Source organism: Bubalus kerabau, chromosome 2 (genome assembly GCF_029407905.1).
Source record: "Bubalus kerabau isolate K-KA32 ecotype Philippines breed swamp buffalo chromosome 2, PCC_UOA_SB_1v2, whole genome shotgun sequence".
Classification (NCBI taxonomy): domain Eukaryota; kingdom Metazoa; phylum Chordata; class Mammalia; order Artiodactyla; family Bovidae; genus Bubalus; species Bubalus kerabau.
The window spans coordinates 110109486-110129734 of NC_073625.1; the positions used below are offsets into that span (position 1 = coordinate 110109486).

The 20249-nt window shown below is 38.2% G+C and overlaps 1 protein-coding gene across 3 annotated transcripts in view; it reads right to left on the bottom strand.

The window, feature by feature from the left end:
• The window catches only part of IGSF11 (immunoglobulin superfamily member 11), a 143628-nt gene that overhangs the window by 4386 nt on the left and 118993 nt on the right, over positions 1-20249 (bottom strand). For all 3 annotated transcript variants that reach the window (XM_055568270.1, XM_055568271.1, XM_055568269.1), the window contains exons 2-5: positions 15932-16095; positions 14359-14566; positions 11040-11195; positions 568-690 (exon numbers count right to left, since the gene is read on the bottom strand). In XM_055568270.1, coding sequence (XP_055424245.1) covers positions 568-690; positions 11040-11195; positions 14359-14566; positions 15932-16095 — 651 coding nt within the window. The remainder of the gene's footprint in view (positions 1-567; positions 691-11039; positions 11196-14358; positions 14567-15931; positions 16096-20249) is intronic.

Genomic DNA, 20249 nt, shown 5'->3' on the forward strand with positions numbered 1-20249 from the left:
CTACAGATGGATTCTTTACCACTGAGCTACCTGGGAAGCTGACTACCCGGGAAGCTGACTACCTGCCTAACCTGCCCACAATGAACCCAGCAAGCAGTGGGATAACTTAGCACCTCCTCTTAGTCAGATCATTCCCTTTTGCAGCTGGAATTCAAATAACCCAGGATTCTCAACTAGAGAAAAAACATCTGCACTACTTAGGTATGACCTGGGCACCCAACATTTTAGCAGACATAAGGGATTAGAAGAAAATACAAAAAGGTCTTGCCATGACCAGAAGGTCACTCCAAACTTTTATATGTCTCCAGCGCTACAGAATCAGAACTGATTTGATTCTAATGATCCTGAGGAGAAGATATTTTACCATAAAGAACAAGTCATATTGCTCAGGCTGAAAAGTACACTAATATATTTCGGTAACATTTTCAATAATGATTAAAATCAAAACAATTTCTCTTTTCTCTTCAAATGACCTAAGTCCCATTAAGCGAAACTCTTGATTCCCTGGTTTAATGAGGATCTTGGCATTTCAGAACCAGAGTGGACATCAGAATTTCACATACTTACGAGAAATGACCTGGAGATCCAAAAGACAGGTGCTGGTCCCAATGGCGTTAGAAGCCACGCACTGGTACAAACCTGACGACAGGGCGCTGATGTTCCGGATAGTGACTGTTCCCTGGACCTGGTCTGTCACAAAAATAACAGGCAAGTGAGGATTTCGGAAAGAAAATAGGAAACCAGAGAAATCAGCAGAAGGCTATAAAAAGAAATGAACAGTGAAGAACTATCAATATCATTTTTCTGGAGAGAGTTTTTGGTTTATGAATGTTAAAGACTAAATCATAAAATAAAGTTAAAGACCTAGAGTTACAGAAAAAAGTGAAATTAGTTGCTCAGTCATGTCCGACTCTTTGCGACCCCATGGACTGTTGCCCACCAGACTCCTCTGTCCATGGGATTCTCCAGGCAAGAATAATGGAGTGGGCTGTCATGCCCTCCTCCAGGGGATCTTCCCAATCCAGGGATCGAGCCTAGGTCTCCCACATTGCAGGCAGATTCTTTAATAGCTGAGCCACCAGGAAGAGCTACAGAGGACTGTCCAAAATAAGGGCAGTCTCACAGCCTAATCTGCAGATTAATGTGAGGTCCTAAAGGTAAGCAGCCTTTCTTGAGGAAATGTTGGCTAATGCCCATTTTAGAGAATCTACGATCATAAATACTGAATTGTAATTCTGAGGAAATGCTGTAATACATAAATGAAGTTAAACCCATTATACTAATATTTGCTTCATCCTTAATGGGGAAAATATCCACTCTGTACTCCAAGGTATAGACTGTTACTCCCTTTCAGTAATGATTATAACCATTCGTCGTAAGTCCAGCTCTTCCACAAAGTGGACACCAAGACAAGCAAGAGGTTTACTGGCGGCAATGGCAGTAAAGGAAGCAGAGAGGAGCCTGGAGAAAGAAAGGAGAGGCTCTGACTGCAGTGCAGGTCTGACCAGCATGAAGGGGAGAGGGGAGAAAGGAGGGGGCGTTTCAGACTGCAGCACAAGGTTGCTGAAGCTTCCACCAAGCTGATGGGGAGTCTTGGAGACAAAGTCACCTGTTTCAGGCATCTCGCTCCTTGCAGGAACAGGCCTGTATTAGCAGCCCCGCTGAGAATGGTGACTGGCTGGGAGCAGTCCAGGCAAAGCCTGCCTGGGAGGGAAGCAGTGGTGGATGCTGGAGGAAGCCACTGAGGCTGTCAGTCATGCTCCCCACAGCAGATCTGAGCTGGGCATTTTCAAGGTGATCACAATGATATTACAAAGAACTATTTCAGTGCTTCACATTCTAGTCATTTATCAACATTAGGATAGTTTATTTATTCCTTATAAACAAAATGTAAATGACTTGATAAAAACCAAAGTTAATAGTTATTACTATGTGCCAAGTACTGGCTAAGCTTTTATATGTTATTATCCTGATCATTATAATCACTCTTAGAGGCATTATTATTATTAATCCCATTGAACAGATAAGGAAACTGAGGCTTCAAAAGAGTAATAAGATTACATAACTGGGCACGAGGAATTACAGCTGGATGGAGGGCTCTCTTACCTCTTAGTTCAGGGTTTCACTGCCTCTCTTAGGCAGAACATAACAATCAGTCACCTCAGCTCCTCAAAACAGAAGCACATCAGGAAAGGCTCCTGATGGCTCGGTTTCTGGCGCAAAGTCCACACTCCTCGGGCAACACCTGGGGCTCTCGCTACCCAGTGCTGACAACCCTGACATGAAACTAAGATTGAATTACCTAGTTCCTGCTGGCAATCTTCACAGATCAAAGGCAGAAGCAGAGTCATTTAAGAAATAAATATTTATTGAGCACCTTTCTGTGTACCAGGTAATTTCTGAGGATGGGGATACAATGATGAACCAGAGAAACGCAGCCCTGTATTTTAATGAGACAAGTAGGCAAGAAATCATAGTAAGTGGGGTAAGTGCCATAACCAGAGGATATAGGATGCTGGGGAGCACAGAAGAGGGACATCTCATGATGATGAGCAAATTCTCAAAGATCCCCCAGACAGCAACAGCCGTCAGGGTTATCTCACTGCATTCTAACATAATACAAAGGATAGTGTTAACAAGGACTCTGAATCATCAAACACACTCAGAAATTAACATCAGTATACAGGCCAGGAAAAGGAGGGCTTCTTTTGTTTTGTTTTTGCTATTGCTTTTCAGTGGAAGAATGTAAATAATCCAACCCATACTACTATATGGATATTCTTACTAAATGGATATCTTACTTAGACATTTGAATTGTACTGTACACACCCAAGTCAATATACCTGGTAGTTATTTGGTTCACACTTGTATGTTATTTCCTTTTCCTTAAGAACACACGATTCTGATGGCTACCAATGTCTGGGCTTTTCAGTGAACTCACTCAGAGAGTTGAGCCGGTCTGGAGGGAAACTGTTTTCTCCTCCTCTGTGTTCTATTTGATTTCCCAGGCTCTCATAAATGTCTCTCCCATGTGTTTCCCAGTACCCTGTATTCTCTGGAACTTACCCCATTTATTATAATTTCTTACCTACGTGTCTCATTAAGATAATGGACTGGGTTTTTCTTGTTTATCATGGTATCACCATCCTCAGAAATTACCCAGCACATGGAAAGGTAAGCAACAAAGAAATAAATGGGCTATCTTCGCTTGAGTGTTTATTGTGTACCACATGCACTATACTAAGAGTTTTACATGTCTCTTTAAGTTTACAAACCTTAAGTTTTATATTCTGTACTTTTCAAAGGTGACAAAGCTCAGAGAAGCTATGCAATTGGTCCAAGATCGCACAGTACTCAAGTAGCAGCACATAAAATCAGGTCTGTCTGTGTCCAAAGCTCATAATCACCATACCACGACTTGGCTTTCTAGTAAGGTACTTAATACCATAATATTCTCTGGGGTACACCTATAGGATACTTTCTAACCTTGCAATCAGGGTCCCAATGCTGTTAGTCTTAAACTAAGCCATCTGTGTAAATCCATCTTCAATACATTAGCAAATATTATCATTCAAGAAAACCATAATCTTTGGACCACTAACCACCCCCCCCAATTCCACACACTGTATTACTGTCTTCATAAATCCTGAAAGTCTAGAAACTTGATCAGCTCACACCAAGCCACTGATTGTGTTGACATTTCTATAGAGAGAATTAGGAAAAAATTTAACAGCTGATCTAAGCAGCCTTCTGGCATGCGGAAAAGGTAAACTGTAAAGATTCATGCTGAAAAAGTTATTTTTAAAAGGTGAAGTCACTGTTTTTCCCTTTTTTCCCTTTACCTCTATAGACACCATAAGTGGAGTGATTCAAGACAGTGTTTTTCCATGAGGTGGACACACCATGCTGGAGTTAACTTGGAACAGAATCAGGGGATGAGGCAGACTCATCAATAAGACAGGACGAGCCGGAAGCAGAAGAGGGCTGTTTCTATGCAGTCAGGGCAATCAGACATGGGGCACCTCTGCCGCCAGCACCAGACTGCTCCACGCCACGGAGCAGGGCCCTTTCTGAAATGAGAGGGGCCAATCCCCCAATGGGTCACTTCACTTGGCCTGCTCTGGCACAGACTAACTTGTTGAAATGAAGTTGTAGAATAAATATCCTTTTGATATTCTTTCTTTTAAAGAATAGGTGAAGTTCAACAGGGTGGAACTACAATTTGGAAAGCAACAAACTGCATCACACTCCGCTCCATTTTAGTTCACAGCAACACTGTATCCCACATAAGATGCTGACCTCAACCAGAAAGCCCTACGGAATTTAGAGAGAAATAAATACAAGTGCACATTTCCACTTCCATCCTTTCTCCTTAGTTCCAGAATCACTTCTCTGCTGCCTAGTCAATGGTAAACTGGCTGAGAGTGTGTGTTCTAGACTCAGGGTGGAGCCTGTTCTGCCACTGGCTAGCTAGGTGGTCACAAATGTGCCACCTCTTCTTCTGTAGGCTACCGTGAGGACTAAGTGACATAATGCACAGTGCCTGGGAAGGCTTCTAGGCAGGAATTTCCTCTTGGCATGGCTTGATAAATTTATATCTTTTTCTGTTTTATAAGGAAAATCAGTCAAGAAATTGGGAAAATGCTAAATGTCTCAAAATTCCAATAAATATTAATATTCAGGATTTGAGATTGAGAGATCAGACTTAACAAAATCAAATTACTCAATATGTTATATGATTTATGCATTTCTAAAATAATAAGTGACCATAATAATTAACAGTGAATCATTTCTTATATAAAATTCAGAATAATTCTACATAAAAAATAATGAATACATGGTTTATTGTTATTTAAACATATGACATATGACATACTATATATTTTAATAATATGTAAAAAATTATTTCAATTAGATGCAAATGTTTGATAATAAAAAGTAATAAAAATGGGAATATTAACACAAAATAAAACCTATTTAAAAATTCAAAGATAATATGACAAATACTTAATATTTAAACTCTGTCATTCTAAAAGAGAATTTCAAAACATGATACAGCATTAAGTATCCAACAGCCTTGATCTTTGTTTCATGCCAAGTTTTTCAGACATAGAAAATTTTATTTCCTTTTTGTGTTGATGTTGGTTGAATTAAGATGGAGATGGAAAAGGGAAACAGAAAAATTACACAGTAGGATTGTGGATTTGTCAGTTATGTCTTCTTTTTTTCAACCTATCCTGGGCCTCTGTTGTTTATAAGTTGTTCAATTTCACTGCTTCTCTATGCCTAATATGCACTTTTGTGTTAACTGTTACTGGCTATATAACTGGTTTCTTTGCTGTTCATCTAAAGCATGGGGCACGCTCCTGCCTCAGGGACTTCATTCACCTGGCTGTTCCTTCTGCCCAGAATGCTCTCCAGCCCTGATATTCACATGCCTAACTCCTTTAACATCTTCCAATCTTTGCTAGAATATCATCTTCTCTAGGAGGCTTACCCTAAGAAACTTTTTCAAATTTCAGGTCCTCATGCCTTAGCTAATCCATTTTACATTCACCTATTTCTCTCCTAATGAATTTATCACCTTGTAACAGTCTCTGTAATTTACTGATTTATTGTGTTCAATCTCCCTCCATTAGAGGGGAAGGATTTATGTTCACTATAAGGGGAAGGATTTATGTTCACTGACGTGTCTCTAGCACCTAGAAGAGTGCTGGAAACTAGTAGGTGCCCAACAAGCATATGTTAAATTAACAAATGAATTCAGAGCAAAAATGAAAAAATAAGTATACAAGACTATACTTGAGTGAAAAAGCTAGTGGGAAACTCAACATTCAAAAAACTAAGATCATGGCGCCCAGTCCCATGGCACTCAGTCTATTTCATGGTAAACAGAAAGGGAAAAAGTAGAAGCAATGACAGATTTCATTTCTTGGGCTCCAAAATCAGTGTGGACGGTAGCTGCAGCCATGAAATTAAAAGACACTTGCTCCTTGGAAGGAAAGCTATGACAAACCTAGACAGTGTATTAAAAAGCAGAGATAACAGTTTGCTGATAAAGGTCCATATAGTCAAAGCTATGGTTTTTCCAGTAGTCATGTACAGATATGAGAGGTGAACCATAAAGAAGGCTGAGCACCAAAGAATCGATGCTCTTGAACTGTGGTTCTGGATAAGAGTCTTGAGACTCCCCTGGACTGCAAGGAGATTAAACCAGTCAAATCTAAAGGAAATCAACCCTGAATATTCATTGGAAGGACTGATGCTGAAGCTCCAATATTTTGGACACCTAATGAGAAGAATCAACTCATTGGAAAAGATCCTGATGCTGGGAAAGATCAAAGGCAAAAGGGGAAGCAGGTGGCAGAGGATGAGATGGTTGGATGGCATCATTGACTCAATGGACATGAATCTGAGAAAACTCCAAGAGATAGTAAAGGACAGGGAAGCCTGGTGTGCTGTGCAGTCCATGAGGTGGCAAAGAATCAGACAAGACTTAGAGATTGAACAACAACAACATACAAAAGTATAAATAAAATCAAAAGTTTGGTTTAGGTAGGATTGATTAAAAACATAAAGATGAAAAGGAGCAACAGAATTAGGAATGAAAAGGGGAACATATGTGCATAGAGTTTTAAAATTCATGAGGGAGTAATAATAATAATAATGACAATATAAATGCTAGTATTTATTAAGTGCTTATACATGCCAGATGTTGTGCTAAACATTTTACATGTGCTATCATTTAATCTTTAGTTCACCCTGTGAGACAGTTACTATCATTGTCTCCATTTTACACAGAAGAAGACCAAGGCTGTCACACAGCCAGTGGTTCCTGGAGCTGTGATTCCAAACCACATTCTCTTGACTCCAAAACCTGCACTCTTACATACACACTTGTGTTTTCACGTAGAGAATACAACTTGATGCTACTATGCATAAGCATAGACAAAAGAGACATTTTCTAGAAAAATAAAGATATAGAAAATCTTAATAAACCTACTACATTAGAGAAACTAAATCAGTAGTCAAAGAGCTTTCAAAAAAAAAAAAAAACCCAACAACAAAACAACAAGGCAAAGCTTTGACAAGCAAATTCTACAAAATCATCAGATAACCTATGTTTTCTTATCCATACTGTTTCACAGTATGGAAAAATGAGGAAGGGCTACACAACTCAATTTATGAGGGTTTACTATACTCTGATACTACAACTCAAGCAAGGATAATAGAAGACAGAAAAATATGGGCCATTCTCACTTATGATCACAGATGATCAAGTTTTATTAAACTTGATGAGATGTTCTATTAAACAGATGAGAAAGTTCTATTAAAATATAAGCATACCAAATATTAGTAATTTATTTTAAAATAATGACAAATAGAATTTATTCGAGAAGAGGAGGGTGGTTTAAAGTTTGGAAATATATTAATGCAATTCACTTATTGACACTGGGGGTGTATAATTCTTTATTGTGGAGGCTGACCTGTGCCTCACAATGCTCAGCAGCATCCCTGGCCTCTACCCACTGGCTGCCAGTAGCATCTTCCTCCCAGCTGTGACAACTGAAAGTGTCTCCAAACATCGCCAAGTGAAACAGTCCCTGGATCAGAACCACTGATGCATAGGCTGATGAACTGTCTCAATGCGACCTGGGCCAACTGTACAGGCCTAATGGAACAAGGGCCAAACTGATGTATTTTGCTTCAAATAATATCCATCAAATATAATTTTCACTCCTTTTAGAATATAAAGTATTTATATGCCAAAAGGACAATACTAAATCCACTTTGTAATTCCTCTGTATAAAAACAAACTGCATCTCCAAAGGATGCTGGTTCTAAATTTATTCAGTCTTTAGCATCCACATATAAACTATACGAAAACAACTTTTTGGTAACTTTTATTGTGACATAACTTTTAGTTTACAGAAAATTGAAAGAATACTACTAGGAATTCTTGTGTATCATGTATCATCTACTAGGATTTAACAGTTATTTATATTTTGTCCTATTTGGTTATTATTTCCTCAGTACTTACAGAAATATCTTCCTGGACCATGTAAGAGCAAATAGAAGACATTGCACTTTTTTACCACTAAGTACTTAGTATTTCCTAAGGACAAAGATATTACATAATCACAGTACAAGTATCAAAGTCAATAAATTAAATTGCTACAACAGTATTATCTCATGCAGTTTAAACTCAGATTTTGTCAACTGCCCAGTAACATCCTTTAATAGCTGTTTCTTCCCCTGTCCAGTTTGTAATCTAGGATTCTGTATTACACTTAGTTGTTTTAACTCTTTGGTCTCTTTATTAACTTTGTATTTTGTACTGGGGTATAGCCAATTAACAATGTTGTGATAGTTTCAGGGGAACAGCGAAGGGACTCAACCATACATATACATGTACCCATTCTCCCCCAAACTCCCCTCCCATCCAGGCTGCCACATAACATTGAGCAGAGTTCCCTGTACTGTACAGTAGGTCCTTGTTGGTTACCCATTTATATACAGCAGTGTGCACCCGTCCATCCCAAACTCCCCAACTATCCCTTCCCCCATCTCCCCTCGCCCTCGCCTAGCAACCATTAAGTTTGTTCTCTGACTCCTCAGTCTCTTTCAGTCTAGGACAGTTTGCCTGTGTCTTCATTCCCTGCTGGATATTTCCTTGTGATTGGACTCAGGTGATGTGTTTTGACAGAAACACTGAAGCAATGATGCTGTGTCCTTCTCAGACCATAAGACATGAGGCATACAACAGCAGTTTGTCACAACTGGTTGTGTGGTTACAGTGGTGTCCACCAGGCCTCTCTACTATAAAGTTCCTATTTACTCTTTGTGATTAGTAAGTTATTTGTGGGAAAATACTTTGGAACTAGTAAACATGTTTCTCATCAAACAACAGCTCCTATTTTGACATTGGGGATGATTTTCTAACTGTCATTCCTTCTACCAACATTGGTAGCCATTCTAATGTAAGAAAATGCTCTCCTTTCTCCCCCATTTATTTATGTCTATCAGCAGGGATTCAGGGATTCTCACTGTATTCAGTGGATTACATTATTATTTCAATGATCACACTGTCCCAGATTTGTCCTAGAAGGAGCTCCTTCAAGCTAGACCTATACATAGTCAATTCTAATCCCCAAATATTATGCCCTGTCACTACTCAGACTTCTGGGGTGCCCTCTTCTGGAGTTACTCTTTTCTCAGGAATGCATACTGAATTTATATTAAGGATATGTATACACATTACTAAGATAAATCTTCTAAAAGAATTCTAAGTTATTTTGGAATTATATGCTATTTTGTCTATTGCATTAATGCAGATATTAAGAGGTAAATTTAATTAAAAATCAGACTCATTTAATGTGTATTATTATAATAGATGAAGTTATCCAAAGTTAAGTCTGACAACCAATTCAGAGTTGGAATTACAAGACACATGCTGTCATCTTTGGCAATCATGTTCACTTTTACAGCTCAAGTACCAAAGAATATGCAAGTTGCAAAGAAGATATCAAGAAATTTGGCTAATATCTATTTATTCAGAAACAAGTAGGTATGGAAGGCTCTTTCTACAGATACTCACAAGTTACATACAACCATTTTTAAACTTTCATTTGTAATTCCAAACTCAGCCCAATATTTCAAAGAAATGTTATAAATCATTAGAATCTTAATGCTGATACAGAGGTGTTGGAGATGATATTGTTAAATCCCTTTATTTTACAAAAAGACAACACACACACAAAAAGGGTAACACAGGCCCAAAGAGGTGAACTGTCATAGAAATAGTTACTGGAAAATCTAGGACTTGAATATAGTTCTCAGGATTTAAAGACAAGAGCTATTCTAAACATGCCAATTACAACATTAAGATTAAAAGATCAGTCCACACACACACAAAAAAGCTATTTAGCCTCACAGTATGGTTAAAACATCTAGCAATAAACAATCAGTAGGGAACAACAGCATTATAGTAATCATTATTAGAATAACCCAGAAGCTATTATGGTGAAAAAAAGCTTTTTAAAATAATACTGGGATAGGTTAATTAAAAAGTGATAGGAAGATCCATTAATAATTTCTGTGGGGATTTTTAAAGGAAACTGAAAAGCTCTTAAGAGGCTGGTGATCTTGGTTCTTTAATGTCCAACTTCACCATAGAACTTAGGACTTTTCTTCCCATGACAAGTATACACCATCAATATGATTCAAACTTATCAAGCATAACTAAGGTTGTTTGGGACCTCTCCATTAATTGTCAGCTCCTTAAGTTAGGATCTGTAAATCTTCCCTGAGAATGCTAGAAGAGATACGATCTGTTTTAGAGGTGATATAACACACAAGACAGCAAAAATTTATTTCCTTGAAACAGAAATTATATGTATAATTCTAGAATTTCCCTCATTTCATAAATTTTCCTCAGTTTTCAAGAGTGTTTCCTTTAATATCAAACCTAAGCAGCTGGATTTACATGCAGAAAGCCCTTGATGATACTCATGCCTCCTCCATCTTTACCTGTCTGCTGTGATCAACTCCTGGATCTCCCATGATCTGAGGCCTTTTCCTGCTCTCTTTCCCATCTTCCTCCTCTAATTAGACTTGAGGCTGAAAAGGATGATTAACCCCCTCATGACTATGTGGATGTTTCTCATACTAACATAGGCAATCGTTTAAGTAGGAAGTAAATTCTCAGTTATAAACTTCAAGGATTATTTTACAGTTAGCAATTCAAAGAAACTACCAATTAGCTATTTTAAATCTTCACTACAAAGAAACAGAATTTCCATATATAGTTACCACTGGATAAGATACATTTCATAAAGTCAGCAATGAGAAGATGAAAGAAAATATTTTTATAATCTTTAAAGCTAAAAACACAAAACAATCCTGATAGCTTTTCAGCAGTTACAAATACAGTGTGTTCTTTTTCAAAATCTATTAAAGTTAATTACTTTGTGAATCACCTGAGAATTGAAATTTTTCCATGATAATGAATTAAATAAACAAAGCAACACCATACATACCCTGAGTGGCTGTTGGAGGTAGTTTGAGGGTATTGTCTAACTTCTCCCAAAGGTAAGTTGGTCGAGGAATGCCTTCCTCTGAGCTACAGAGCAGGATGACATCGCTGCCGATATCCTGTGACCCTTGGATTTGGCAGTGTGGAGCAGAAGGGGGAACTGTAACAGGAAGAGTAAGTAACAGAGGATACATTTACCATGAGCCAGAGGATGACAGCAGAGACATCAACAGTCAGCACACTGGAACCTCAGATAGCACTGTTGGGGAACACGTACCAGAAGACCACCTCATGAGCAAAGCCAGTGAACACTGTACTATTCACAGGACTTGGTCACGAGTGCAGGGCCGACAACTTCAGCTGGCAGGGAGCAAATATGTAAAAAGGGCAACAGCTTCTGATTATATTTTCAAGATACCTTAGGGTTTTAGTTTCACTGTTTTTTTCCTCCAAAGATCTATACTCAAATAATTTTTAAAATCCTTCTGTCAATCCTTCAGTAATTGCTTTTAAAAGCATTAATGAATTCACACAAGTTCACAGAGGCATTATTCACAATAGCTAAAAGGTGGAAATAACCCAAGTGTCTATAGATGGATGGATGAACAAAATATAGTATGGGCATACAATGGAATATTATTTAGCCTTGATAAATAAGGAAATTCTGACACAGGCTACAACATGGGATGAAGCTGGAGAATATAATGTTAAGTGAAAAAATTCAGTTATAAAAAGACAAATAATGTATGACTCCACTTATATGTGGTCCCTAGGGTACTCAAATTCACAGAAAAAGAAAATAGAACAGTGATTTCCAGCAGCTGAGGGGACGGAAAAATGTCATTTAATGGGTAGAGTTTTATCTTTGCAAGTTGAAGAAAGTTCTGGAGATTAGTCCAAACACCACTGAATTGCTCACTTAAAAACTGGCTAAGATGGTAAATTTTTGTTATATTTTACCATAATTAAACTTTTTTAAATGATGAAAGAGCCCATTTGTAAAGAAGATATTTCAAGGAACAATACCCACTTACCCTGCCAGCTACTCTTGGCTAAAACCACCTTAACATTGGTCTTAAGTCTAGTTAAGAACACAGTTAACTCTACCAACAAAACCAGACACACTAACTTTATACCAACTTGTGTTCTATAGTAGGGGGAGTCACAATGAGGTTCAAGTGTATCTGCTACTTGATAGTAACACATGGACATTTTATTATCATTAAGAAAGACAAGGACACAAAGGATGTGAAACACAAACTTTTCCAAGAAAGAACACTAAAGGAAGAAGGTGGTAGTTTATAGTAAAAAAGCAAGCAAATAAAAATATAAACTAAGCCCATGGCTTGGACTCTCATATTAGGTAATGCGTGCAGTAGAGTTTAAATATAAGTGGGTGGTGCACTTGTAATGCTAGTGACTTTTCAATAAATGTATTCAACCCTGAAAAAAATGAATGAATGAGTAGAACATGAATGCTCTATACAGAGGAACCAGGAGAGAAAATGGGTGGGGGGAGAGAAAACACTGAAAGGGTACAGGTAGAAAGACTGAAAAATCTCAGGGGATCTCAACTGCTGTAATGGGATAAACCAACCTCAATTTACTGACTTAGCATTGCCACTGTGATGCTACGAGAGGAAACCCAAAATAATTACTTGAAGGTGGCATTAACTTCATATGAATTAAGCATTTTTTCCCTTCTTTAAAAATGAAAAAGTAAACAAACCTGAATCATGTGGGAAGCTCATTATCTACACTATATGTGTGAATATCAAAATAATGTTAAATCTCAACAGTATTCTGTATATAGTACACAAGAGTGTTTTAAAATCTGTGTAAGTTTAATATATTTGAGCAAATGATAATTTGAAGACTGTGAGAACAAGGCCCCGGAGCTATAGCATTTTCTCATCTGAAGAAGGAAAACGGCAAGAACCGCCAACACTGGTATCCCCGAGTGACTCAGTGTGGAAGGGAAAAGAGGGAGCATGTGCCAGGGAATCCCGGAGTCAACTCTTAGACCTGAGTAGGATGGAGGACAGTCCAGAGCATCTGCCTTCTCTAAGTACTTCTGTCTCCCCAAGTGAGCTCAATGTACCCACTTCCACCACAAATACCCACTTATGAGGCACCACTTTATCTCAGAGGCAGCAGAACTGAGAAATAAAACATGTTTAGGATGAACTTAATTTAGCATGAGATAGTCTACCTGCATGGTATAACGGAAAGAATACTGGTTTGAGCAAAGAGATCTGCATTTTAATCCAAACTTTATCGTCATTCATGGTCTACACAACCTTGATGTTGGTGGCTGTTGGTGGTTTAGTTAGTAAGTCGTGTTCAACTCTTGCAACTCCATGGACTGCCATGCTCCTCTGTTCATGGGATTTACCAAACAAGAATACTGGAGTGAGTAGCCATGTCCTTCTCCAGGGGATCTTCCCAACCCAAGAATCAAACCTGGGTCTCCTGCGTTGCAGGCAGATTCCTTACCGACTGAGCCACCAGGGAAGCCCACATAACCTTGGAAAAGGCTCTAAATCTATTTGGTCTCAGTATTAAGACTGAGTTGATCATATAATTTATCATTCAAACAATGATATTTTTTAAAGTAAAAGGAGGTATTATTAAAATTCTGCCAGAACAAGAGTTAAAGCTTAGAAGAGTCGTTGGGCCTATTTAGCATCACATAAATAAGAAGTAGTAGCAAATTTATTCTCATGTGTGCGAAGCTCCCTGCTCCCTACACATTATCAAATATTCATGATTTAATTTGCATCCAACAATGTCTTATCCTATAAAAGCTTGGGCTTCCCAGGTAGCACTAATGGTAACGAACCCGCCTGCCAATGCAGGAGATGCAAGAGATACGGGTTCAGTCCCTGGGTTGGGAATATCAAATGGAGGAGGGCATGGCAACCAACTCCAGTACTCTTGCCCGAAGAATCCCATGGTTAGAGGAGCCTGGTGCCACAGTCCACAGGGTCGCAAAGAGTTGGACATGACTGAAGTGACTGGGCACACACATAAAAGCTTAGGAAAAGTGAGGGGCTACTTTTGATGGTATTTTTACTGCTTTTCTCCACCTTCAGGAAAAGTCATTTAAGAATAAGCTTTTGAGAATCACCTGAAATGGAGTAATGGGTGTAGAGACTATATAAGGAAGCACAGAGAAGCAGAGTCCAGATGTGGCTACAAAGAGAGAGGACAGGAAAAAGACACAGCAGTCAGAGTATGCAGAAGAAATGGCAGAAGTAAATGTGCTTGGGAGTAAATCTGTAAGTAAAGCCAAAGTACCTGGAACATGTCCTGTCACTCACCTAAAACTGTGAGACCAGTGACCCCAATATTCCTGCCACCTCTATCTGGAAGGTTGTTAACCAAACACTGGTAGGTGCCTGTATCTGACAGCTGAGTGTTGTTAATGAAGATGGAGACATTGGTGGCTGGCATGGTGCCTGTAAATCCTACCCGACCATGGAACCGGGGGGCACCGTCAAACATCTGTCCACCTTGATAGAGAATGACCTGCAAAGGAAAGCAAAAGAAATCATTTGGCCAGTGCATCTCCTTTTAGACACATAACCATAACTATACAGTAAAGAGCAGACTATACAAACGTGGGGAAATTTTATTTCTAATCTTAGAGTTGTCACCAACTTCTTACTACAGCACCTTCTGTAGGTATCCAGGGGGTTAAATTCCTACATACCAAACTGCAGCAACACTGTATCCTTACCTAGCTCATCAGAATATATAAAGTGCATTTTATGATACCTTACTATTGGTCCATAAATATTTTTACCAGTTCAAAAAATTAATTGCACAATAAAAAGTTAAACTAGCACTGACAGTCTCATGCTTACTAGGTCACAAAATGATAAGATCAAGTTATAGACTGAGTATAAATGAATGTCAAAAAAGGGAAGAAGAGTTACAATCCATGACTGCTTTTCTTATATCAATTTATTTATTAAAGTCAACTATTCATGAAAGAGGACTCAGAATGAAGTTGCAAAAAGCTCTTTGGGCTGACAGTGAGGTACCTGGTTTTATCCAAGCTCTCTCTACCTGTAAATATTTGGGTGTAGTCAAGTCTTTCCTTGCCTTTATCACTGACTCCTCAAATGATGAGGTTGAACAAAATGATCTCAGTCTAATTATGAAAGGCCCATGGACTAAAGAACTAGAAGAAATTACTGTTAAACACATCTATTTAAACTTCCTATCAGAAAACCTGGCTTATCAAATATTTTTAGGCAGTAAAAATCCTATTGAAGCAGAGAAACTTCATAACAGAAATTAAGTTAACTGGGAAGGAAAGGTATAGTCATGGTCACAATTCACTAATTTTCTGAACATTATTTTCTGTAGTGGGTATCACATGTAATGCAGTCTTTTACCTATAACTGATATAGCTTATGAGGTAGTAGCTTCTATTTGAACTTCCTGGAAGATGACTAGTGTGCCTGGCCTTATTTTAAAATACTTCTGCAATTAACCAAATAAATCAAGTACTATTAATACTATCTAAAGTTACTTCCTTAATATTATTATCCACCTATGTCAGTGCTAGTCCCTTCCTGTCAAAATATACCTTTCTTTTACTGTCTCAGTATTTCCTATCAACAATGTCTTCTGATAAGATTCCAGATTCCTACATATTCCTCAGAAGGATCCTCCTGACATGTGTTAATTTTTTTTAGTCTTTCAGAAAGAGGATAGCTTCTTTTGATAGTTGGCTAATAATGTAGGAACAGGACTTAAAACAGCACAGGCATACTGAAAGTATCACCTTATTCTAGAAATCAATATGTATTCAAGACACTTTCCTACCCACCTCTTATAAAAAGATTAAAATTTCAGTGGCAGCACAGGATGGAACAGAAGTACCTGCTCAGGCTGGTTTGCATTGGAGAGAGGAATGACCATCCAAATGACATTGAGGTTAATGAGGGCGGCGCTGGTGGTGAAAGTGCACGGCAGGACTGCTGTCTGACCCCGGGCAACTTGAACACTCCCAGGGCTCTCAGAGACTTCCAGGGAAGCTGCAACACCTAGAGAAGAAGGACAGGAGGTCATGTGATAGACCAAATCCCTTCCGAGAAAGTTTGTGTTTTATGTTGTCAGTAACGTAGACAGACTGACATGACGGTACTTATTAAACATCTACTGACCATTCACTAAGTCAAAGTAATAAAAACTGTTCACCCCTTTACCTCTTATAAACTATAAATAAAAAATTTTAGAGGCTACTTATTTATTTTATAAGACACTATATTTGTCAGATTCGAATACAAACTCGGAGAAATTAACCGAAAGCATTTGAGCAAAGTTTTAATGGTGATGAGGGATGAGACATAGACCGAAAATATTTTTAAGCCTCATTGCACAATAGAACACTGTAAATTCAACAAAATATGTCCAGGATCTATACTCTGAAAACTATAAAATGCAATGAAAGAAATAAAAAAAGACTAACTAAAAGGACAGATATGCAACCCTCATGAGTTGGAAGATTCAGTATTGTTAAGACACCAATCCTACTCTAACTGGTCTACAGATAGAGAGTAAAACCAATAAAAATTGAAGCAGATTTCCTGTAGATACTAATTATAAAACACATGAAAAGGCAAAGAACTAGAACAGCCAAAAGAATACCAAAAAAGAACAAATTTGGAGAAGTTACACTATCTGATTTCAAAATTTGCTATAAATTGGCCATAGCAATCAAGACAGTGCAGTACTGGCATAAGAACAGAGCCCCAGACAAACAGCACAGGATTGACAGTTCTGAAATAAACCCTGTATTTATAATCAAACACTTTCAACAGAGGCAGAAGACAATTAAATGAGGGAAAAATAGTCTTTTCAACAAATCATACTGGAATAGTTCAATATTAATATGCAAAAAGTTTAACTCAGACCTTACCTCACCACATACACAAAAATCAATTCAAAAAATATATCATAAACCTGAATGTAAGCATTAAAGCTATAAAACTTCTAGACACAAATATAGGAGAAAATTTTTGTGGCCTTGGGTTAGTCGAAGAGGTCTCAGATGTGTCACCAGGACCATAAATTATAAAAGAAAACAATAAACTAGACTTCATTAAAATTTTTAAAAAGCTTGTACTTCAAAAGACTTAATTAAGAAGATAAAAAAATCAAAGTATAGAGTGGGGAAAATATCTGTAAATTACATACCTGATAAAGGATTTGTATATAGAATATATAAAGAACTATTACCACTCAATAATAAGAAGACAAACAACCTAATATTAAAATGGGCAAAAATCTGAGTAAATATTTTAACAAAGGTAATTAGTAAGCACATGGAAAGATGCTCAGCATTATTACTCGCTAGGAAACTGCAAGTCGAAACCGCAATAAGGTACCATCACACAGCCACTGGAATGGCTATAATCCAGACAATATGAAGCGCTGATGAGGGTGTAGAGAAACTGGACTCCTCATTTACTGCTGGTGGGAATGTAAAATGGTACAATAACTTCAGAAAATAGTTTCAGTTCCTTAAAAACATTTAACATAGACATGGAGTAAACTTACCATACAACCCAGAAATTTCATTCCTAGGAATCTACACAAGTAAAATGAAAATATATGTCCATGCAAAGACTACGAATGCTTATAACAGCATTACTGATCTCATACTTGTGGATGGAAAAAATATAAATATCCATTAGCTGATGAATAAACAAAATGTGATATATCCATACAATGAAATACTATGCATAAATAAAAAGCAACAAGCTACTGATACATGTTACAACATGGATAAGCCTCTCAAAAACATTTTGCTAAGTAAAAGGACCCCAGATTCAAAAGCCTCAGTTCAGTTTAGTTCAGTCGCTGAGTCATGTCCAACTCTTTAATACATACTGCTGCTGCTGCTACTAAGTCGCTTCAGTCATGTCCAATTCTGTGCAACCACATAGACGGCAGCCCACCAGGCTCCCCCGTCCCTAGGATTCTCCAGGCAAGAACACTGGAGTGGGTTGCCATTTCCTTCTACAATGCATGAAAATGAAAAGTGAAAGTGAAGTCGCTCAGTCGTGTCCGACTCTTAGTGACCCCATGGACTGCAGCCTACCAGGCCCCTCCGTCCATGGGATTTTCTAGGTAAGAACACTGGAGTCGGTTGCCATTTCTTTCTCCAATGCATGAAAGTGAAAAGTGAAAGTGAAGTCACTCAGTCGTGTCCAACTCTTAGCGACCCCATGGACTGCAGCCTAACAGGCTCCTCTGTCCATGGGATTTTCAAGGCAAGAGTACTGGAGTAGGGTGCCATTACCTTCTCCAAATACATACTGCATTATTCCACTAATACGAAAAGTCCAGAAAAGGCAAATCTACAGCGAGAAGAGGCAAATCAGTGGCTTGGCTGCATGGGACTAGAGAGAAAGGAAAAGAGACTGATGCAAATAAGTTCAATGGAACTTTCCAGGGCAATGGAAAACTAAAACTGATTTATTCTGATGGCTGTGTGACCCTACAAATCTACTAAAAATAACTTAATTTTATATTTACAATGGGTGAGTTCTTTGTAGTATAAATTATACCCCAGTATCGTTATTAAAATTCAAAAATAGAAAACAGTAACTTACCAGAGCTAACTCCTGGCAAGTCAAAATCAACTGTTATCTCTTCTGAAAAGAATGCCCGCCCTCTGGGACTATAGAACAGTATGGGAATTACAGGAGGTTAAGTCAGAGGAATCCAACAAAGAATTTATTCTAAGTATGAAAAATACATTAAGTCCATGGCGGTATCTCAAACTGTTTTATTTTGAAGTGATATTATCTCAATTCTCCCAAAAAAGTAACAAAATAACATATTGTTATGATTACAATTAGTATTAAAAAAAATGTTCATAGCACCTTTCTTCTATAAAACTTCCTGTTCTTCACATATAGTCTGATGAAACTCTGGGGAGTTAAATTTGCAGGATAAAATGTTTCATAAAATGAGCCATCTGTGGTAGAATATAAAGTACTTGATAACATCGGGAAAAGTCTTTAAGTTAAATAACATTAGAGAAAGTGTCTCAATTTTAAAAAGGAAAGTTGAAAGAACCTAAGAGGCAAACAGCGAAGGTTATTTGATCACAGAACAGGCAATGGCAGGAAAAAGCCACCTCCTGGGTAGAAATAGGTAAAGGGAGGGTATTTGTTCCAAAGATTATTATAAATGTGGTGGAGATTTTTTTTTTTAAAGTAAATGTGGGTGCTTCCCTGGTGGCTCAGTGGCTAAGAATCGGTTTGCCAATACAGAAGACACAAGTTCAGCCCCTGGTCCAGGAAGATCCCTCATGCCACACAGCAACAAAGCTCATGCGCCACAACCACTGAGCGTGTGCTCTAGAGCCTGAGAGCTGCAACTGCTGAGCCCACAGGCCTAAAGCCCACTCTCCACAAGAGAAGCCACCGCCATGAGGAGCCCACACACCACAACCAGAGCAGCCTCCACTCACCACAGCTAGAGAAAAGCCCGTGCCAGTGAAGACCCAGCAGAGCCAAAACTCAATAGATAAATAAAATTTAAAAAGTAACTGTGGACACCAAACTGGCACAAAACCTCCATCACTTCATTCTTGAGATGTTACTCCAAAGAAGCACAGGGGATGCACCCCATCCCCTTTAACTGTACAAGATAACGTACACCCTCCACCCTCAAATCACTAATTTCAAGCTGAAACTTACACAATCTTTGACACAAATTTTAAAAAGAAAAAAGCGGGGGGGGGGGGGAGTGAAAGGTAAAGAATGAAAGATAGAGATGTATGTGGGAACACTACCAAAATACAGCACGATTCTAGTAAAGGAAGAGGAGATTTGCAGGACCGGGGTGGGGGATGAGAAGTAGGAGCAGGTCTGCTGGCAGAGGGCAGACTCCAGGGTGGCAAAAGCTGTGCAAGACACTTCATTTACCTCGCGTTTTTTAATTTTTTTTTTTCCTGAAGTACAGTTGAATTACAATGCTGTATACTTCTCTTTTTTACATAAGGTTAACTATAATCTCAGGCACTGAGATAACTGCAGAAGAAATATTCTAGATAAGCTGCTTTCAAAACTCATAAAAGCATACGTTTGAAGTTGGATAAGGCCTAGTTTGAAATCTGACTCTTTTATCTGCTTTGCTGTGGGGCCTCAAATAAGTCACTTATTCTCTGATTACACCACTTATT